General features: G+C 46.4%; 1 protein-coding gene across 1 annotated transcript in view; it reads left to right on the top strand.

Moving 5' to 3' along the window:
- Positions 1–22,300, top strand: part of LOC145405820 (uncharacterized) — a 335,482-nt gene extending 313,182 nt beyond the window's left edge. Inside the window, exon 3 of the mRNA XM_080277058.1 lies at positions 22,134–22,300. Coding sequence (XP_080133184.1) covers positions 22,134–22,286 — 153 coding nt within the window. The 3' untranslated portion in view covers positions 22,287–22,300. The remainder of the gene's footprint in view (positions 1–22,133) is intronic.
- The last annotated feature ends 362 nt before the right edge of the window (positions 22,301–22,662 follow it).

Genomic DNA, 22,662 nt, shown 5'->3' with positions numbered 1-22,662 from the left:
CAACAAGTTAGAGTAGTCTTCGCAACTTGGTGCTGGAGGGAACAATGTACGCTCAGATTCTTGGCTAGGTAGGAAGGAGGGAAGGAGAGAAAAGAAGGAAGGGTGAGGGAGACAAGAGGGGGAGGGGGGATGGGGAGGGAGAGGGGAAAGAGGGAGGAGAGAAGGAAGGAGAGGTAAGAGTTTTGGGGGGATGTAAAAAGGCTGAGAAACTGATTATGGAGGGAGATTGAAGATGAGAGAGAGAGAGAGAGTGTGTGTGTGTGTGTGTGTGTGTGTGTGTGTGTGTGTGTGTGTGTGTGTCTGCAGAAAGATGGAAACAGAGGTGCAGAAAAAGACACGAATATATCAAGAACACGAAAGACATATTAAGATTAAAAAAAAAAAAAGGCTGAAATAACGAAAGAGAAATACACGAATAATTAAGAGAGAGAGAAAAAAAGGCTGAACAACGAACGAGAACAGTTTGATCAGAGTAAATGTATGTATGTAGCACAGGAAAATTCTTAGGTTAAAAAAGGCTTATGTTGTGAAAAAGAAAATACAAAGAAACGAAAAAGAAGAATGAGAAACGAGAAGGACTTAATGAGAGAGAATTCGTTAAGTAACAAGGAGGAGGAGGAGGAAGAAGAGGAGGAGGAGGAGGAACGACACAAAGAGGAAGAGAAGAAAAGATAGAGGAAGAGAAATAGAAAAGAGTAACAAAAGGAAAAAGCTATAAAGTTTTACCGTAGGAATGAAAGAGAAACAGTAAAGTTGGGAGGAAGCAGAGGAAGACCGATAAAGATTGAAAGACAAGGAGGCAGGAAGGAAAACCAATACAAGTGAGAGAGAGAGAGAGAGAGAGAGAGAGTAACGATACCAGTATGGGGGAAAGTCCTGTCAGTCTTAATAACCCTCAACACAACCACCACCATCAACCCATCAACTCTCTCTCTCTCTCTCTCTTCTCTCTCTCTCTCTCCATTTATCACCTTCCTCGTTTTTTTTCTCAACTTCTTTCTTTGTTTCTCTTTTTCCTTTGGTCCACCCTCTTCCATCCTACCTTTTTCATATACCTCCTTAAGTTTTCGTCGCGCTATCCCTGTTTATCACATTCTTCGCCTCATCTCTTTAATCCCTCTCTCCCTCCCTCCTCCTCAGCTTCGCATCCCTTCAAAACCCTCTCCCCGTCTCTCTCTCCCCCCCGACCCTCTTTCCCTCACCCCTTCCCTCCCCTTCCCTCTCCCCCTCTCTCTTTTTCACTGTCCTTCTCCCCCTTCCCCTCTCGCCTTCCGGTCACTCTCCTCCTCTCTCTTACCCCAACCTGCCTGTTACCTTCCCCCCACCTACCTCACCCCAGCACCTCTTCTCCCCTCACTTTTTCTTCTTCGTCACCCTCCCTTGGCCACTCCCACCACCACTTCCCCCCTTCCCTACCCCAACCATTTAATTACCCTCCCCCTTCCCCCACCACTCCCCTTCCAGCCACCCTCCTCTTCCATCTTCCACACCACCTCCACTCCCCTCCCCCCTCTCTCCCTACCCTCTTCCTCCCTCTCTCCTCTCCCTCCACCTCCCCTCCCCCGCTGTATCAGAGGGTGCAGACGCCCATCACTCCATAAGGCCGCCATAATACGCTGTTTGACGACGGCTGGTTACTGCCTCTCCTCCCATTCACCCCCTCTGTCCCTCAGCACCCCCTCTTCTCTCCCCTCTTCGTTCTTTCCCATCCCTCACCTCGTCTCTCCTCATCCCCCCCCTCTATCTCTCACTACCCCCTCGTCTTCTCCCTAATTCTTCCCCCTCCCTCATCTCGTTCCTCTTCTGTCCTGCCCTCAGCCCTCCCTGCCTTCTACCTCGCTCTCTCCACCGTCAGTCCCATACCTCCTCCTCACCTACTTCCTCTTCTCTCCCTCCCTCCCTCCCTCCCTCTCTCTTCGTCTGACTTCTCTCCTTCCACCTCCTTCCCTTTCTCTTCTCTCCTTCCCTCGCGCCCTCTTCGTCTGACATCTCTCCTTCCACCACCTTCCCTCCCTCTTCTTCCCTCTTCTCTCCTTCATTATTATTCATCTATTCCTATTCTTTCATTCAATCCATACTCCCACACCTCTTCTCTCCCTCCAACTTCTTCCTTCCTCACCTCCCTTCGTACATTTTCTGTCCCTACACCCCCCCCCTCCTTCCTTTCCTCCCCTCCTATACAGTTTGTCCCCCCTTCACCCTCCCTCCTTCCCTCCCTTCCTACACATTCTGTCCCTTCAAACTCCCTCCCTCCTTCCCTACCTTCCCACACAGTCTGTTCCTTCATCCTCCCTCCTTCATTCCTTCCCTCCCTTCCTACATTTTCCGTCTCTTCACTCTCCTTCCCTCCCTCCTTCCCACTCTCCTTTTTCCAGCTCCTTCCTTCATCTTTCATCCAGTGTCCTCTGCCGCTCACTCCATCCTTCCCTCCTTTCCTTCTCTCCCTTTTTTTCTGTCCTCCTTTCCCTCTCTTCCCTCTCACTCCTTTTCAACTTGCATCTGATGTTCCTCCAACTTCTCTCTCTCTCTCTCTCTCTCTCTCTCTCTCTCTCTCTCTCTCTCTCTCTCTATTATTATTTTCCCCGGTTCTGCATTTTCTTATCGAGTGTCTTTTTTTTTTTTTTTTTTTTTTATTGTCCATTCCCCTCACCTCATTAATTTCCAGGTCCTTTTGTCGATTTCACACCTTTCAGGATGCGGCGTCAGGCAATAGAGAGAGAGAGAGAGAGAGAGAGAGTCATTAATTTCCTGTCTTCTCTCTCCTCCTCTTTTTCTCCAAATTACTCTCCTCTTCCAGACCGCCTCTTCATTCTTTTCTCAGGTTTTTCTTCACCTCATTTGCCCTTTCTTCACTTCTAAGTCGGTTTTCTTCACCATTACTGTTTTCTTGATCTTCCTTCACCTTCTTCACTTGATTCTTTTTCTAGTTTTTTCTTTCTTTTCCCTTTTTGCTCTCCTCCCTTGCCCCTCATCTCCCTCGTGTTCTCTCTGTCTCTGTCTCTGTCTCTCTCTCTCTCTCTCTCTCTCTCTCTCTCTCTCTCTCTCTCTCTCTCTCTCTCTCTCTCTCTCTCTCTCTCTCTCTCTCTCTCTCTCTCTGTCTCTCTCTCTCTCTCTCTCTGCCTCCGCTGTCTTTTTTCCCCATGTTCCGTGTTCCCTTCCCCACATCTTCCCTACCTCTTACTTACCTTCCCATTTCCCTCCTCTTACCCTCATTATTTTCCTCCTCCTATTCCTCCTCTTCCTCCTCCTATTACCTCTTCGACTTCTTCCTCCCTTCGCTCCTCCACCTTCCTCAGATCCTCCCTGCCCTCCCCCTCATCTCCCTCTCCTCTTGTCTCTCCCATTTTCTCCCCTCGAGGGCTTCATATCTCCTTTGACTATTGCCTGTGGCCCTTCTCCCCTCTTCCCCTCCCCCCTGTTCTTCTCTCTCTCTCTCTCTCTCTCTCTCTCTCTCTCTCTCTCTCCGAAATTAATGGAGAAAGACGAAGAAAGAACAGAAAAATCGAATAAGCAATGAAGCCTAGATACGCATTTGCCACTCATTCCTTCTCCCCTCATAGACAGAACACTAACATACGTCTCCCTTTTCTCCGTTTTTGTGTGTGTATATGTATGAATGTATATATATGTCTGTATGTATGTATTTCCTTTTTTTTAGGGGGGTGGGGTTTGGTGAGGAAGACATACAGGATGAAACGGAAAACAGTGAAGTAGTATGGCTGTATTCTTGCCACCACCAGCCGAATTTAAACCCTTTTCTCTCATTCATCTAACTCCTGTCCCCACGTTCTTTCGTCTGTCTTTTATCTTCCAGTGTCTTCGCAATATCCTCCCTCTAGATCCTCTTCTTTCGTAACGTTCCCTCTCTTGTCCCTCTTTTTACCCTGCACCTTGCAAAGTCAGAGGAGGGTGTTGTTATCACTGGGATCAATAGGTGTCCGTCTGAAGATTTGGGCGGCAGGCCGGGCGTAGAGATTTCATATCCAGGCCAGCACTCAGAAAGTATTCACTATAGTCATGAAATTTCACATAGTTAAGTGTCTTATAGCGCACTGGTGCCTTTTGATAGGTGGAATGCTGTCATAAGTAGTTTTTGTGGGGGGAAAAAAAAAAAAAAAAAAAAAAATTCAATGCGATCTGTGCAAAGAATTTGCAGGGCTCAGGTTATGTGTCCTTAAGGCGTTCTCTTTATGCCCACCTTTAAAAGAAACGATGAGGGGGTTGGTGAGGGCCGAAATTCGCTTGGTTAGGTGTGCAGGGAGGTGGAGTGCATGTGCTTGGTCAGATGGAGGGTTGCAACAGCGTAGCGTTGCCAATGTTTCTCCCATTTTACCTCCCTTCCACTTACTCTCCCACACATCCCTCATCCTCTCTCCCTCCCTTCTGTTTTTATTTTCCTTGCCTTCTCCCCTTCTTCTTTTCTCTGCCCTCGTGCCTTATCTCTCTCCACGTTGCCTCTTCTTTGTCCCCCTTTCCTCCCCTCGTTCACCCCACACTGTTTCCCCTCTCCGTCCTCCTACCTTCTTTCATCTTCTCTTCATTCCTCTTCTCTTCTTCCTCTGTCCTTCTTTTTTATCCTGTCCTCCTTCCTTCCTTCCTTCCTTCCTTCCTTCCTCTCACTCTTCTCCTTCCATCTTTCTCTTCCATCCTCTCCCTTCTTTCTTTTCTCTCCCCAACCTTCCATTTTTCTCTTCTATATCTTTCCACTTTCGTTGCTCTCTCTCTCTCTCTCTCTCTCTCTCTCTCTCTCTCTCTCTCTCTCTCTCTTTCTCCACCTCTTCCTTTTTCTCCCTTTCCTCCCCTTTCTCACTTTTATCTCCCCATCGGTCCTCCCTCATCTTTCCTCATACACACTGCTCTTTCCCTTCCTCTTATTCATTTTCTTACTTTGTCTTCCTGTCTTTCGTCGCCCTGTTCATCTTTCCCTCTTTTTTGTTTTTTTCTTGTATTGTTTTTCCTCCTCCTGTTAACTGTGCTTCATCTTGTTTTTCTTCCTCATTTTCTTCAACATATTTCTTCTTGGCCCTCTTTCTCATTCTTCATCTCGTTCATACTACTTTCATTCCCCCTCCTCCTCCTCCTCCTCATCCTCCTGTCTGCATCGTAATATATTGTCCACTTATTGCTCGTCTTTGTCCATTTTGTCTCATTGTCTCATCATCATCATCATCATCACCGTCATTATCATCATCATCATCATCATCATCATCATCATTTTGTTTCAGCTTCCTCTTCGTCCTCCCATTTTATTTTAGTTTCCTTCTTCTCTCCCCTCCCCCTCCCGTCCTCCCCACCACAGCTATCTGTCGTGCCGTCGCTGGCGGTCGCCCCCTCTTGTGTCTCTTGTCGCCACCCCAGTCGTTTGTCTTCTGTCTTCCCCCCTACCCTCTCCCCCTCCCCCTTTCCCTTCCATTCCCCTCCCCTCCTTCCCCTTCCCTTCCCCTCCCCTCCTTCCCCTTCCCCTTCTCCCTTCCCCTTCCCCCTCCCTGTCACACCCTCTCGCTTATCTTCACTTCCCTTTCACCCACCCCTCCTCCCTTCAGACCCCCTTCCCCCTCAAACACCCATCCTCCTCTCTTTCTCTCTCTCTCTCTCTCTCTCTCTCTCTCTCTCTCTCTTATCTCCCAGACACACACTTTATCGCTACTTGCCTTTGTCACCGGAGCTTTGGCGAGTCTCCCCTCCATTTTGCCATTCTCGGAACCTTCAATCTTCCTCCTTCTTCCGCTCTCTCCTCCTCCTCCTCCTCCTCCTCCTCCTCCTTCCTCTTCTTCTTATTCCCCCCGTTTCTTTTTCCTCCTGTCATTCCTCCATCTTCTGTCTATTTTTCTCTCTCTCTTTCCATTATCTTCTCCCTTCCATTTCTTTTTCTTCTTTCCTCTCCGTCCAACTTTTTCCTCTGCATTCCTTATTTTTTCTTCTAACTCATTCCATTGTTCCTCTCGTTGTTTTCCTCTCTTCTCCCTCCTTATTTCTTCTTTGCTTCAATTTCTCATTATTAACTTTCCATTTTTTCTTCAGTGTTTTCCCTTCCTTCCATTATTTTTTTTTTTTTTTTCATTTTTCCTTGTCTTACTTTTTCTTGCTTTTATCCAATACTTTGCTTCGCTGTTTCTCACGTCTTTTTTTTACTTTTTATCGTTTCCATTCCCATTCAGAGATTTTTTTTATTTGTTTCATTGCTTTTCCCTATCTCTCTTTTCCTTACCCCTCCACCACATTCTGTACTCTCTAGCTTCCTCTCTCTTTATTTCCTTCTGTATTTTCTTGCTCTCTCTCTCTATCCTCTTTTCCTGTTTCCTTATTGTTCTTTTTCCATTATTATTTCCGCCACACAGCCCTGCGCTCTCTGTATTTCCTTTCTCCTTCTTTATTGTCTTTCCTTTATGTCGACACTGCTTTGTCTGCCTGTCTGCGTGCCTGGTGTGCCTGCCTCCCTCCTTTTCCCGTGATCCTGTCTGCGCGAGTGCCAGTGTGTCTGCCTACCTCCCTTCCTCTTCCTCCTGTGTCTGCTTGCCTCCCTTCCTCTTCTGCCCGTGTGTCTACCTGCCTCCCATCCTCTTCTGCCTGTGTGTCTGCCTGCCTGCCTTACTCTTCTGCCTGTGTGTCTGCCTGCCTGCCTTACTCTTCTGCCTGTGTCTGCCTGCCTCATCTACTTATGTGCCTGCCTGCCTCTGTTGCCTGTGTGCTTGCCTGCCTCCTTTGCCTGTGTGCCTGCTTTCTTCCTCTGCCTGTATGCCTGCCTGCCTCCCGTGTCTGCCTGCGTGCCTGCCGTGCCCGTGTGGTGGTGGTGTGGTGGGTGGGTGGGCCTGAGACACACTGGGCCACTGCTCACCGCTTGTCCCTGATTAATCCCATGTGTCCGCTGGCTGTCCCTCCTCCACACACACTCTATAACTAATTCTACTCTCTCTCTCTCTCTCTCTCTCTCTCCCTCTCTCTCTCTCATCTAGCCCTATCAGTGCACCCTGTTGATTAATTCCCCCCCCCTCTCTCTCTCTTTCTTCCTCTCCCATCCGTCCCTCTTTTTCTGTCTCCTCTGTCTCTCTTCCTCCTCTTTATTTTTCTTTTCCCCTCTCTGTCTCTCCCTTTCCTCCCTCTGTGTTGCTCGCCTTATCAGTGTACCCCAGTAATGAATTCCCCCCCCTCCTCTCTCTCTCTCTCTCTCTCTCTCTCTCTCTCTCTCTCTCTCTCTCTCTCTCTCTCTCTCTCTCTCTCTCTCTCTCTCTCTCTTTGCACCCTTGTAATTAATTCCCTCTGCTTTTTCTCCCAGCCTCATCCCTCTTTATCCCTCTCGTTCTTCCCTCCCATCCTATTTCTGTCTGTCTGTTTGTCTGTCTGTCTCTCTCTCTCTCTCTCTCTCTCTCTCTCTCTCTCTCTCTCTCTCTCTCTCTCTCTCTCTCTCTCTCTCCCCTCCGTCTCTGCCATCCCTCTGCCTGCCTCTCTGTCTCTGCCTTATCAGTGTACCCTAGTAATTAATTCGCTCAGTCGGCTATTACACGCCGTCCCACCCCGTCTGTCTCCTGCCTGCCGGGTGACGAGAGAGAGAGAGAGAGAGAGAGAGGGATTGGAACAGATCGGAGAGGAGTAGGTGCTAGAGAAAGGAGGGAGAAGGAGAGATGAAGAAGGGGATGGAGAGGAGAGGGAAGAGGGTAGGTAGGAAAGGAGGGAGTGGAGCAGATGAGAGAGAGGGGATGGAGAGAAAACAGGGACGAGGGAGGGAATCGAGAGGAAGAGAGGGAGAGTGAAGGAGGGGGAGGAGGCTTCGGTTAGCTGTGTCGCTTCACCAATAGCTTAGTACCCCCTTCTCTCGCTTTGGCAGGGCTGTTTGATCTGTGTTATGAGTCGTTTGATAGCCGTGCATTGGTTTTGTGAGGGTGGGGAAGTGTGTTTAGAGTGTGTGAGTTGTAGTATGAGTCATTTGATAGCCGCGTAGAGATTTTGCGAGTGTTTGAAGTATGTGTGGCATGTGTGAGTTATGTTTTGAGTTGTTTGATAGTCGTGCACAGGTCGTGTAAGGATGTGGAGTGTGTTTATAGAGTGTGTGCGTTGTGCCGTGAGTTGCTGGATTATCGTGAGCATCTGGAAGATGTGGTAGATGGTGGCGACCATCATCCACTCACTTGATGTAGTGCTGCCTACTTCTTCCTTAGCCTTTATCATTCTTTTTTCTGTGCCTGCCCTCCTTTCTTCCTATTTCTTCCATCTTTCTCCTGTCACTTCTTATTGCTTTTCTTTCCTTTACAGGTGGCTTTACATTGATTGACAAGCTTAATGGTTTCCTGTAAGCCAAGAAACCATTTACAACGCCGGGTGGTAACCATATAACCAAACCATACGTGCCCCCTACGTGTCAGTAAGTGGGTTGGTGGAGGGTTAGTGCCCCTCCCCGTAAAATAACTAACTCAGAGTCAAATGGCCACCCCTTACGGGATTATGGCGTCTGGCAGTAGATAGATAGATTGATAGATCTTGAGAAGGTTTGAGTTTTGGGAAAATGCAAGCAGTGTACGAGCATTTCAAGTTTTTTAATGAATGTACGTATTAAGTCTTGTGGCGATTTGTTGTGTTTGTTTATGGATAGTCTGATAGTTCTGTTTGGTCATATGTTTGATATTAATGCATAGATTTTGTGGGTTGTGTTTGAAATTGTGTGAGGTGTTTTACAAGTGGTGTTTTAAAGCTTTATATATTCTTCAGTTGTGTTTGGATTGTATGAACTATAGAGTGTTACGGGTGTGTTAAAATTGTACTCATATTCTTCATTTGTGTTTTGATCGTGTAAGGCGAGTGTTGAGGGTGTTTGGGTGTTTCATGGTCATACATTGTTATTGTATGTTGTCTTTGGATCCTGTGAATTGTTTTACGAGTGTTTTGATAACAATATACATGTGTTGTGAGATTGTGAAGTACGGGAACTAGTTGATGTTGTTCAATTATTGCGACCAGCAGACTTTTTCTTTACTGAAAGGATACCGTTGTGAGAAGGTTGAGTTTCCTTTTCTTTTTCTATTTTTTAACACATCTGGGCATAAAGTTGACATCCCGTTCCCTAAGGCCCAGCGGTCCTCATACGTGCGACACATTTTATACACATGTAACCTGATCGACACAAATACCCACCGTGAGAAGGTTAATATTCCTCTAGCCTGTGTGTCTGCCTTCCTGTGTGTTTGCTCGCCTGCTCTGCCTGTGTGCCTGCCTGCCTCTTCTGCCTGTGCACTAGCCTGTTTATCTCCTCAGCTGCCTGTGTGCTCCCTGCCTCCTTTTCGTGTGTGCCAGACTGTGTGTATGTGTGCCTACCTGCCTGCCTTCCTCTTCTGCCTGTGTGCATGCCTGCGTCCTTTTCCTGTGTGCCTGCCTGCGTGTGTGCCTGCCCTCGTTGCAGCCGTTGCTTCCTGTCTGTCTATATTTTTTTCTGTTCTACTTTTTCTCTGTGCCACTGTTTCACTTTCTTCTTTTTCGCGCTGTACTTTTTTCACGTACGTTCTTTCTTCTTTTTTGCCTTCTACTTTTTCGTCTACTTTTTCTCGTCGTTACTATTTCACTTTTTCGCTTACTAATTTTTCACTTTTTCCTCCCTTCCCGCACCGTCGTCCTCCCCTCCTGCCTCCCATCATTATCTTCCCTTCCATCTTCCGCCTTCACTGTTGCCCTCGTATCTCTCGTCTTCTTCCCCTCACTCCTCTTTTTTTTCTCTTCTCTTTTTCCATGTTTTCTTCCCCCCTCTTCCTTCTCCTATATTATTTTCCATCTCCTATCTCTTCTTCCTTCCTCCAGTCTCTTTATTTTTCCCAGTTTTTCCCTCTAATCACCTTACTGTCTCTCTTTTGTCGTCTTTCCCATACGTTTGATTTCTTTTCTCATGTTTTCTTTCCCTCCTTCCCTCCCATCTCTCCTCTTATCTACCTCCCATCTCTTCTACCGGCTTCACTACCTCCCCTCAGCTTCACTCCCACCCTCTCCCTCCCTCCCATCTGCTTCTCTCCCTCCCTTCTTCCCTCCCTTCTGATTCTTTCCCTCCCTCCTCCCTTCTGATTCTTTCCCTCCCTCCTCCCTTCTGATTCTTTCCCTTCCTCCTCCCTTCTGATTCTTTCCCTTCCTCCTCCCTTCTGATTCTTTCCCTTCCTCCTCCCTTCTGATTCTTTCCCTTCCTCCTCCCTTCTGATTCTTTCCCTTCCTCCTCCCTTCTGATTCTTTCCCTTCCTCCTCCCTTCTGATTCTTTCCCTTCCTCCTCCCTTCTGATTCTTTCCCTTCCTCCTCCCTTCTGATTCTTTCCCTTCCTCCTCCTTTCTGATTCTTTCCTTCCCTCCTTCGTTCTGCCTCTCTCCCTCCCATCAGCTTCTTTTCCGTTATCCTTCCCTTTCCCCCTTTTCCCTCCCTTCTTCTTTTCCTCTCCACCTCCCTCCCTCTCCTCCTTCTGCGTCTTTCTCTTTCTCCCTCCCTCCTTTCTTTTCCTCTCCCACCCTCCCCGCTTCTCTCCCTCCCCCATTTCTCCCTCCCTCCCTCCCTTCTGCTTCTTTCCCTCTGTGTCTCCCTCCTTCTGCTTGTCTCCTTCTCTCCTTCGTTTCTGCCTCCTTCTTTCCCACATTTTCTTCCATCTCTCCATCCCTCCATTTTCTTGATTTCTCTCCCCCTTTCCCCTTTCTCCCCTTCCTTCCTTTCTTCCCATATTCTTTTTCTCCCACTTCTCTCTTATCCCTTATCTTTCTCGTCCCATTCATCTTTTATCCTCATCCTCTTCCTCTTATCTTTCTCTCCCTTGTCGTTGTCCCTCTCCTTTCTCTCTCTCTCTCTCTCTCTCTCCCGTCCTAATTCTATCTCGCCTCATCCATCTCTTTTTTTCCCCTTATCTTTCCCCGCCACCTCACTTTTTGCTGTCTTCCTTTTGCTGTCAGTGAGAGGACGAGAGGGCAATAAAGGAAGAGGTTTTTGTACTTGTGAGCGGTAAGTGTAGTGTATTTGGTATATTGTAGTGGAGGGGAAAAAGAGGAAAGAGGAGGAGGAGGAGGAGGAGGAGATGAAGAAGAAAGAGAAGAAAGGAGGAGGAAGAAGAGGATAGGAGGAGAAGAAGAAGAAGGGGAAGCCGAGAAAGAAGGAGGAGAAGAGAAGATGAAGAAGAAGAGGAAGAAGAAGAAGAAGAAAAGAATAAGTATGCAGAAAAAGAAGAAGAGGAAGTAATAAAGGAGGATGATACAAGGAGAGGAAGAAGAAGAGGAAGCAGAAAAAAAGAAGAGGAGAAGGAGGAAGAAGAGGAGGAGGAGGAGAAGGAAGGAGAGGAGGAAGAAGAGGAATTAGAGAAAGAGGAGGAGGAGGAAGACAGTAAGAGAGAACGTATTTATGTCTGTGACGAAGAAGTTTGGTGTCTTTGTTCAGCGAAGACGATGGGTAGGAGGGATGGGAGAGGAAGCCTACTATATGAGATCCTGGTAAATACAAAGAGTAGGTCGTTTGGTATATGGGAGAAAATCTTTACTCTGTTCACTTCGACGAGGTGTAAAATTGCCACTTCTCCATCTTGATTCCTGAGCTACGTAACGCTAAATTAATGTTTGTAGTCAGGAAGAGCCGTAGTATCGTCTTATTCTTCCACTGAGCAACGGGAAATAAACTGCAAATGGACGATAATCTCCGCCTAGTTATAATAAATGAACTCTGATTAAGCTGAAGTTATGCTCTGAGTTACGCGAGAGAATAATGTTGGAAAGGAGGGCAGAAAATAATGTTGAAGAGGAAGTCTGTCTCTCGCCTTTCCTTACAGTAAGACCCAGAATTAAAGGTGCTTAATCAATCACCTCTGTACAATCAAGAAATCTTCAGGAGCCGTGTTCATAAACTTATTTCCGCTGATGTTGTGTATTTGATTGCATGTGTGTTCTTCATTCTTACAGATGCCAGAGACTTTAGAAGCCAGATAAAGTGAATGGTGAAGTGAAAATTGAAAAGAAAAAGGCCCTTAAAATATTTGGCTTGTATGGAGACTAGCTTATCGGAAAAACTGGTTGACGAGGGGAGAGGGGTGAGGGATGAAGAGTGATAGTGAGGGCTGTGAGAGGGGTGAGGGCTGGGAAAGGATTGAGGGCTGTCAGAGGGGTGAGAGATGTGGGCTGTGAGAGGGGTGAGGGATGTGAGAAGGGCGAAAGGCAATAACAGTGAGAGGGGTGAAGGCTTTGAGAGGGGTTAGGGTATGAGAGGGGTGAGGTCTGTGTGAGGAGTGAAGGGCGAGGGCTGTGATAGGGGACAAGGATGAGGGCTGTGAGTGGGGTGAGGGGTGTGAGAGGACTGTATGAGGGGTGAAGTCTGGTGGGGCCTTTGACACAGGCTTGGAGTGATGTGCGGTAATTAAGGAGGTGACATTCAGATTAATTATGAGGTGGCAGTGTGAGCAGGGAGGCAGATCAGGTGCCGGGGGTAGCAGGGTAAGGCAGGTGGAGGGTGAGGCGGATAAAGGTTGAGGCAGGCGGAGGGTAGGACGGGTGGAGGGTGAGGCAGGTGGAAGGTGAGTCAGGTTGAGAGATGGAGCATGCACTATAATATGAACAAGACTACCGAAGGAATGATTAGCCTTTATTGGATTGGAAACCACGTTTAAGTTGAATATAATCGTTCAGCAGTAGCCAAAATTCAGCAGTTGAGATATGTTACGTCCTGAAAAACTAATTGGAGACATTTTCTAATTCAGAGGAGATTAGGTCACTCCCTGTTAGTGTTGTTGATTTTGTTGTTGTTTTTGTCGTTACCGTTTTTTTTTTTTTTTTTTTTTTTCTGAAACGTGAACCCTACACTATGCGAGCTTAAATTGTCCTTCTTTAGTGTCCATTTTATCCTTTCGAGGGGTATGGATGTAGTTGAGAGATGTTTGTATAACCAGGCAGTTGAGCCGCCCGGTTATATGGGTGCCATCACACGAAGATGTCCCCCTCCAGCACCAGGTTCACTAGGGTAGCGTGTTGAATAAATTCGTTCAACAGTAACCAAAAGTATATCACGCCATGGAAGGACTAAGAATAAAAAGCTTACACCCGTACAATAATAATAATAATAATAATAATAATAATAATAATAATAATAACAGAGGTAAGGTAAACGAAAACGAAGAGAATTTTGACTGAATTAGGTGACGGGATGTATGTGTTTTTTCATGTTTTGTGGCCGCCCCATTTATGATTGCTGGAAATACGGTTATGATGATGATGATGGTCGTGGTGATGGTGATGTGATATGAGGTGGAATTGGCGCCAAGGGAAGTAGGGGTAGGTGGAGAAAATTACTAAATAATCATTTCAGGGGCTAGCCGGGAGATTGTGAGGAGATTTTACAAGTGGTGGAGTTTACCCTGAGCGGTTCTTGGTGGTTATTATCATTAACATCGTCAGCGTCAGCATCGTCATCATCATCATCATCATCATCATCATCATCATCATCATCATCATCATCCATCCATCTTAGCCGTTCATTCATCATCATTGACCTTATTATTCAGTGATCCCCTGGTCTTCATACTCATCATTCATACATCACCAGTCATCATCATCAGTTCATCATCAGCCATCATTCGTTACCCCAAAATTTCACGAAAGTATGAGGTGGCTAGGGTTCAGAAATGGGACAAGGAAAGAATAAAAAGGAGAACTATCAGCAGAGTACCAAGACATACAAACTACACATCCATTCACACAACAGCCAAGCCTTTGAAATTCTTGGCTCCATCCCACAGGCAAAACCAACCACACACAGGCTGATTTATTGACGTTTGAGCTGCCAAGTAGGTGTGTGTGTGTGTGTGTGTGTGTGTGTGTGTGTGTGTGTGTGTGTGTGTGTGTGTGTGTGTGTGTGTGTGTGTGTGTGTGTGTGTGTGTGTGTGTGTGTGCGCGTGCGTGCGTGCGCGCGCGCGCGCGCGCCCAGAAATTAAAAAGGGTACAGTTTTTTAGGTAATTTATTGATGTCTGCGCTGCCTACCAAGTTTGTGTGTGTGTGTGTGTGTGTGTGTGTGTGTGTGTGTGTGTGTGTGTGTTTGAGCTGTGTACCCGTGAAATTACAAAGAGTACAAGTTTTAGAGTTTGTACCCGTACACTTCAAAGTACCACAGCTGCCAAAACTTTCGTCGTTAGGAGTACTTGTTCCATCGTCAGTGTTCCTACTAGCTTTCATCTCGTACCATCATCACTACCACCATTACCACCACTCATACCTACCATTACCGCCACTCATACCTACCACCAGGACCTACCGCCATCACTGCAATCTTCGGTTTATGCGTATATATGTATTTATGCATTTCTGTATGTATGTATGTTTGTGCAGTATGTATGTAGCAAAACTCCGAACCCTGACAAATATTTTTAACAGAACTTTGTCATACAGCTATTGCATGTTCAGTAGCTGCGTTTGGTCCACTTGATGGCCTGTGAAAGGGTATTTTGGCCACCACCTGCGACGGAATCATTAGTGAAATATGGGCGGCAGAGTGCGTGAATTTGTGTGCTGTGCATGTGCATGTGTAGCTGTGTGTGTGTGTGTGTGTGTGTGTGTGTGTGTGTGTGTGTGTGTGTGTGTGTGTGTGTGTGAGAGAGAGAGAGAGAGAGAGAGAGAGACCAGAATGATGTCTTTGAGGAGGTGTTTGGCCATTTTTATTCTCAAGCGACAGCATTGCCGTTACGTCACGCCCCTGACAGGGCAAGCACCTCCGTCAGTACAGCAAATGAAGTGGCTTGTCGTTACCGCTGTTACAACCACCCACCATAATCACCAGCACCATCCACACTTACCATCATTATTTCTACAGTCATCATCATCACCACAATTACCTAATACCAGTCACCATATTCAGTACCGCCATCACCTACCACCACCAACTACCACAATTGCCTACCATCACCGCCTATCAGCATTACCACGTACCGCCACCACAACGACCATCTAGTGCCACCACCACTTACAACTGTCTGCCACTACCACCATCTCTTCCACCATCTGCCGCTATCATCTACCACCATCAGCTACCACAACAACCTACCACCATCGCTCTCAGCCACTCGACTGATGGAAACTCATCTACAACTTGCAACTCTTTTTCCTCCGCTTCTCTCATGTTCGGGAGGGAGGGAGGGATGCAGGGAGAGAGGAAGAGAGAAAGATTGGAGAGAGTGGGAAGAAGATAAAGTGGAGGGAGTAAGTGGAGGGAGGCTGTGAGTCATTGAGGGAGGGATATGAGGGAAGGGGAGGAAAGGAGGGGTGAGGGGGAGGGAGGGAGTGCGAGGGGAGGCGAGAGTGAAATCAGTCATTGAGAGAGAGAGAGAGAGAGAGAGAGAGAGAGGAAAAACCGAGGGGAAAGAAGAAAAAGTGAGTAAAAGGAAATGGAAGAGATGAAGAACAGTGAATGAAAAAACGAGAGAGAGAGAGAGAGAGAGAGAGACCCCTAAGGGAACATTGCCACTTATAGGGGGGAAAATGGGTTCTGGTCTTCTCCCTTTGGTCCTGTTGATGTGTACTAATCGCTCGCTGCATTGTGTGTGTGTGTGTGTGTGTGTGTGTGTGTGTGTGTGTGTGTGTGTGTGTATTATGAGATACACATAGCTTTGTTATGTAAGTGAGTGTGTCTACGATGGTGAATGTAGTTTAAGGCTGTGTTTTTCTGTCATGTAAGTATATGTTAAATGTATCTGTATGTGTGTGTGTGTGTGTGTGTGTGTGTGTGTGTGTGTGTGTGTGTGTGTGTATTGCAAAGTAATCAATCTTTTCACCGTACAGTACGTTATTGTTATCCTGAGAAAAATCCCCAATAATCAGGATTAAAGCCGTATACTCGAGGGAGGTACCTAGCGAGAGAGAGAGAGAGAGAGAGAGAGAGAGAATGATTGATGACTAAGTAATAGCAAAAGAAAAGAGAGGAGGGGAAGAAAGGTAAAGTGAAAAAAAAAAAAAGTTTCTAATACAAGACCTGGCAGACAGTTTTTGCTCTCTCTCTCTCTCTCTCTCTCTCTCTCTCTCTCTCTCTCTCTCTCTCTCTCTCATTTCCCTCTCCCTTCGCGCTTCATTAACCTCCTTTTGTATCTCTTGCATCTTGGTTTCTCCTCGCCTCTCCTCTCTTCGCTACTTCCTGTGTGTGTGTGTGTGTGTGTGTGTGTGTGTGTGTGTGTGTGTGTGTGCGCGCGCAATTTCTCACCCTACTTTCCTCCTTCTCTTCTTTTCTGTTTTCATTGTTACTCTCTCTACATCCCTTCTAATTCACCCATTCCCTCTACCTTTGCCATTCCACGCGTTTCTCTTCTCCCACATCTCCTCAACTCCCTATTTCCATCCCCTCTTTCACCGTCTCGCTCTTGTCTCCTTGTGTTTCTCTTCTTTTCTCCTCTTTCCATTTCCTCTGACTTATCTTCTCATCCTCTCATAACCCCCCATATCCTTTATTTCCCCTCACCTTTTCCTTTCTCATTTCCCTAAACTTCCCCTCTCCTTCGTTCCCCTCATCGCCCGGTCTTCCCCTTCCCTTCACTCTGTCTTGTCTTATAACATTCCTGCTTCCTCCTACTTACCTCCCTTCCCTACCCTTTCTTCTCACCTGTCTTCCTTTCCTCCAATCCCCTCCCTTGCCTCCTTTCTTCTCTTATACTCCCCTCTCTTCCTTGAACTTCCTTCATGCACTCCTCTCACTCCACGTCCCTTCTCTACCCTCAGTTTCCCCACTTCGTTATTCCCCTCACCTCTCTCCACTATTCTCCTCGCTCCCACTCTCTCTCATTCCCTTCACCTCCTCTTCTTATCAGTCTTTCTCACTTCCTTTAACTTCCTATTAGATTAACTCCCTTACCAGTCCTGTCTCTCCTCCCTTTCCTCTGTTTTCTCCAACAGGTTCCTCGTGTGCCCCCTCCAACCCCTCCATCACTCCTCAACCTCCTCTCCCCATCCTCTTTATTTTTCGTCATCTTGTTTCTCCCTCCCACTTTCCCTCATGTCTCCCCTTCACCCCTCATCTCTTCTTTCTTCAGTTTACTCATCCTCTCTCTTCTCAATTTCCTCCTCTGTTCCACAATTTCCTCCTTCTCTCATCTCAGTTTCCTCTTCGTCTCACCTCAGTTTCCTCCTCCTCCTTTCCTCAGATTCTTCTTCATCTCCCTTCACTCCACCTTTAACCTCTTCGCTTCTCTCCTCGGTTTCCTCCATCTCTCGCCTTCTCGCCTTTCTCCTCTTTCTGCCCTGCGCATTTCCCCTCCCCTCTCATCGCCTTCCCTGTGCCCCTCCTCTTTCCCTCCACCTCCCCTTCCCTCTTCTCGATCCCTCTACCCCTCCCCTCTCCCTCCACCTCTCCCTGCCTGCCTCCGCACCCGGAAACTAATAACATAGTCCCCCTCAAAGAAAATCGAGATAAAAAACAAAAAACGGGGCGCGTATTCCCTCCTTCACCCCGCTTTGCCAAACTTTCCATGGTTTTTTCACTTTTTCTTTTTATGATGGAAGACTATGGTTGGTGGAAGCAGTGTCGGCTGATAAATAATATGTAGAAGGTCAGAGAGGGGGGGAGGGAGGATGGAAATATGTAGAAGGGAGGGGGGAAAGAAGTGGGAAGGGAGTTGAGGAGAGGTCGAGAGGAGTTGAAAGATGCAAAGAAGAAAAAAGTTGAAGAGGAAGGGAAGAGGCTGAAGGAGGCTGGGAATGGGTAGAAGAGGGGGAAAAAAGAGGGAAAAAAGAGGAAAAGCTGAAAAGGTTGAGAAGAGATTGGAGAGCTGTAGAAAGGGAAAAAGAAGAGGAAAATACTTTAAGGAGGAAGAGGAGAGGTTGAGGAGGATGGAAGAGACTGTGGAGTAGGATGTGGAAGCTGGGGAGAAGGAAAAGAATGGAAGACGAGTGGGAGAAGAAGAATTTGAAGAATGTAAGCTGTGAGCAGGAGAATGTAAAGAACGTGAACGGTGTAATGAGATTTTGGAGAATGTGTAGGATGCCGCGAAGAATATGAAAGAAAGAGAATTATAGCTAATGATGACCTGGCTGTAAAAGCTAAAAAAAAAAAAAAAAAAAAAAAAAAAAAACGATAAATGTCTGTACTGTTTCCACCATATTGACCTAGTTATGTCTAAGTAGTACTAAGCATGCCATCAGGGGCGCCACCTTAGCATTTGTACTGTACACATCTAAATTCGTCGTAAAAGGGTATACCTGGTACAGCTGCATAGAGAATTCTCTACATGTCCCCCTCGATTTCCATCTCTCGCCTCGATTTCCAGGCAAAACTCTACGGATTTCGGTCACAGCGTTTCAAAAAAAGCCTATCCGTATTGAAAAAATATATTTCGGCTGGCATTCGGCCGTCTTCAATCAAATCCTCATCAAAGGTAATAGACTTCTGCAAATCCACATAGTTGCTACTTCCTGAGAGTTTGGTGAAAATTCGCCCACAAGTTTTCAAGATATGTTGGCAACAGATACATACACACAGGCACACACACCGACAAAAATTATATCGCCTTGCCTTGCTAAAGGTTGGCGATAAAAAGCTGGTATGTGAGAAAGAGAAATAACGTGAGGAGTAAAGAGAGAAGGGAGAGAGGGAGAGAGATAAGCTTGATAATGATTGGAGGTAAGGGAGGAGGGAAAAGCATGGAAGAAGGGAAGGAAGGAGGGAGAGAGATAAGCTTGATAATGATGGAAGGTAGGGAGGAGGGAAAAGGATGGAGTAAAGGAAGGGGGATTGTCGTGGAGGGAAGGGGATGAGGAGCCTAAGGAGGGAAGAAGGCTTGAGGGGGATTATATGGGCGTGAGGAAAGGGGGGAGGAGGGATGGAAGGAAAGAGAGAGAGAGAGACAGAGACAGACAGACAGACAGATAGAGACAGACAGACAGACAGACAGACAGGATTTTAAAAAATGTGGATGGTGGAAAATAAACCAAATGAGATTGAGAGAGTATGGGAGAAAAATGATGATTCAGAAAACAAAAGAAAATGGTGATGGCCGCAGAGAGAGAGAGAGAGAGAGAGAGAGAGAGAGAGAGAGAGAGAGAGAGCACTTCTCTGAGTTAAGATGTAGGGAGGAGGGGTGGATGGAGGGAGAGGGTTTTAAGGTGTATAGTTAGGAAGAGAGAGAGGATGGGAGATTGGAGGGAGAGGAAGAGGAAAGTGGAAAGAGAATAGAAGATAGAGAGGAAGAAAGGGTGAAGGAAACGGGGGGAAGGAAAGACGGAGGAAAAAGAGGAAGGAAAGAAGAACGAGGTTGGAAGAGACGTTGAGAGAGAGACCTGAGGAAAGAGAGGAAGAGAGACGAAGGGAGATGAGGGAAAGAAAAACAGAACGTGGTAAAAGGAAACGGAGAAAGAGAGAGAAGAGGAGGGAAGTAAGTGAAAGAAGTAGACGAAGGAAGGAGGAAGGATTGCTAAATTTGAAAGATGAAGGACTAACCATAATAAAGGAGAGAATAATATAGAAGTGTGAGAGGAGGAGGGAAGGAAAGAAGGAAAGCTGCGTGAGGGAGGGAGGAGTAGATGCGTGAGAGGAGGATGAGACATGAGAGAGGTAGGAATATGCCAGAGAAGAGGGAGGGAAGAAGGAAGGGGGAAAAGAGATGCGTGAGCGGTGGAGACGAGACGCGAGAGGGAGAAAAATAAGGAAGAAATAAGATGCTTGAGGGAGTAATGAGAGTTTGGAAGAAGGGAAGGCGGGAGGGAGGGACGGAGGGAAGAGGGACAGAAATTAAGTGGGTAAAGGGAGAGGGAGATGTGGAAGGGAGAAAAGAGACGGGTGAGGGAGGAGGGAGAAGCAGGAGAACAGAGATGGGGGAGGAGGAGAAAAGCGATGGGTGAGGGGGGAAGGCAAAGCGAGCATAATAAAATTCGTGAAGAAGGGAGGGCATAACTGGGGGAATAAAATGCATGAAGGAGGAAGGAAGTGGCGAGGTGAATAAATGCGTGAGGAAGGAAGAGAGGAATAAAATACGCGAGGGAGGGAGGAAGGGAGGGAAATGTGAGGGAGAGGAAGGGAGAGAAATGAGATGCGTGAGGGAGGGAGGGAGGGGTGGCGTGTGTAAGAGGTCTGAGCGGGCAGCATGTGGGTGTATAATGGAATCTTTACCACCAGTCCCACATGGGCTGAAAAATACTTCATGCTTAAATGTGGGGGGGGAGAGAGAGAGAGAGAGAGAGAGAGAGAGAGAGAGAGAGGATAAGAAGGAAGAAGGGAGAAAGAGAAGAGAGTTGGGAAAAGAGGGAGGTGTGTTTGAGAAAAAGGAGAAACAGAAGGTATAAGAAAATCAGGGAGAGAAGCTTGAGAGAAGGGAGACCGGTAGAGAGGAGGGATAAGGGTATGTGAGGGAAGGGAGGTAGGGAGAGAGGGAGGGAGAGATCGTGGAGGGAATAGGGAGAGAAGGATTTAAAGGGAGTAGGGAAGGAAGAGATGGAAAGGCAAGGATGAGAGGATGAAGGGAGAAAGGGAAAGCTGTCAGGGTTTAAGAAATTACAGTATTACGAAAATGAAATGAAAAACGGAGGAAAGGATGATAAAGGAATAGTAACAAAGAATATGAGAGGAAATAAAGGAAAGGAGGAAAGGAAATTGAGGAAACAAAGTAGAAGGAGTTACAGGAAGGAAGAAAGGAGAGTAGGATTGATAGCAAAGAGAAAATCGATGTAAAAAGAAGAGGTAAAAGAGGAGATAGAAGATAAAGAAGAAACAGGAGAGAAAAGAGAGGAGGAAAAATAGAAAGAGGAAACGAGAGAAGAGACGAGGGAAAAGAGAAAGAAGAAACAGGAGCGAAAAGAGAGGATGGAAAAAGGGAGAGAAGAGAGATAAAAAGATATACGAGAAACAAGAAGAGGTTAAAGAAAAGCAAATGCGGGAGAGGATGATAAAAGTCTTGGAGAGTAAGACAGGCAGCTCAGAATTATACAGAAGCTTGTGTGTTTATTTGCATATATGTTCATTTTTCTTGCTTCACTTTATTTACCGGGCCCGCTCCCTTCCTAGGCGTAGTGTGGAGCTTTCTGTGTGTGTGTGTGTGTGTGTGTGTGTGTGTGTGTGTGTGTGTGTGTGTGTGTGTGTGTGCAGATCAATAGCCTACTGTACCAGGAATCAAGTACCCACTTTTTTTTTCTTTAATTTTTTCTTGGTCTGCCCTTTACTGTAATCTCACGAGTGTATGTGAAGTGCATCTTTGAAGGAAACAACAATTGCTTACAGTGCGATTATGTGCAGGTTTTCTTATTAATGTGGGGCTAAGAATTTGAAGTCCTGAATGTGTGACCTCTCTCAGCGGGAATGCCACTTGATAGTTCATCCAGTTTTGTGCTTTCCCCTTTTACTTTAATTTTGTATTTTGCCTTAGCCCATCATTTATGTGAGAGTTAGGCCTAAGGTGATGATGATGATGATGATGATGATAGTGATGTAAACTGAAAAATTAGGTTGTCATCATCATCTTCATCATCCAGACCTTATTTTACACATCAGGTCATCAAGTTATAGTATGAGAGGAGTTTACCCCTTTAGTCAGAGGACATCATTTTTGTATTCTTACTGTTGGCAGACGATTGTATGTAGCTTAAGACAACACCCTGATGGGGAAGCGCTTCTTGTAGACACTAGCAAATCCCAATAACTCAGAAAATCTTTCCTGAGCAGAATAAGATAGTCTGTAAAAAGCAGTAAAAAATGTGTCCTCGAACTGAAGGTATTAATGTCTGTATTCTGTAATAAATTCTGAAGTTGGAGCTTCGTGACAAAGGAGCGCATCCTCACCGATTAAGGTTACCTTGTACTTCTTCCTTACCAGTTTTCTTTTCATGGTGTATTAACAGTTGCTTACATGTTTTGTAAACTATTTTATATATATATATATATATATATATATATATATATATATATATATATATATATATATATATATATATATATATATATATATATATATATATATATATATATATATATATATATATATATATATATATATATATATATATATATATATATATATATATATATATATATATATAAAGGGCATGCAATAGAAGAATGAGGTTTTGCTTAATAGGCAAAATCGGAAAGGAAGATATGCTGGATGGCCTCCTAAACTTAGAGAATAAGACCTAAAGTGATATTATGGCATGAGGTGTGTGGCGGTATACCAACTGAGTCTGTTTGTTGCAGGTGGAGGTGCAGCGGCGGGGTGAGGCGGTGGGTCAGCCCGGGGTCAGGCGGGTGCAGCGGAGGGCAGCAGCAGCAGCAGCAGTGGGGCCACGTGCAGGTGTTTGGGGCACTGCCAGGCACCCTTACCTTCACCATCACTCCCTGCAACAGTGAACCTGCACTTTAGCTTACCCCTTCCACACACACCCAGCATCCTTACACACTCTTAGTGCCGGATACAATAGTGGTGTGTGCGTGCGCGTGTGCCTGCCAGCGTGGCAGCTTAGGTGATGTCGTGGGCCTGGTGAGGAACGTGTGTGACGGATTGGGACTGGTGAACCAGCATGGCGGAGGGCGAAGACCCCTCTGGCCAGGGGCCGGGATACCCCCGCCCCTACTCCCACACCATCCAGACCCCCGGCTTCCCCCATGACCTGGCCAGGGCCGGACACAGACTCTCGGACTCTCACTTCTTCTTCTCCGAGCGTCGCCTCTCGCAGCTCTTCAACGTGGACGCCTGGACAGAAGAGGGTGAGGAGCCCCGTCAGGA

Source organism: Coenobita brevimanus, chromosome 68 (assembly GCF_032717465.1).
Source record: "Coenobita brevimanus isolate Jiangsu-jjx chromosome 68, ASM3271746v2, whole genome shotgun sequence".
Classification (NCBI taxonomy): domain Eukaryota; kingdom Metazoa; phylum Arthropoda; class Malacostraca; order Decapoda; family Coenobitidae; genus Coenobita; species Coenobita brevimanus.
Note: the sequence above shows the minus strand (reverse complement) of the source record. Positions and strands in the feature narration are given on the sequence as shown.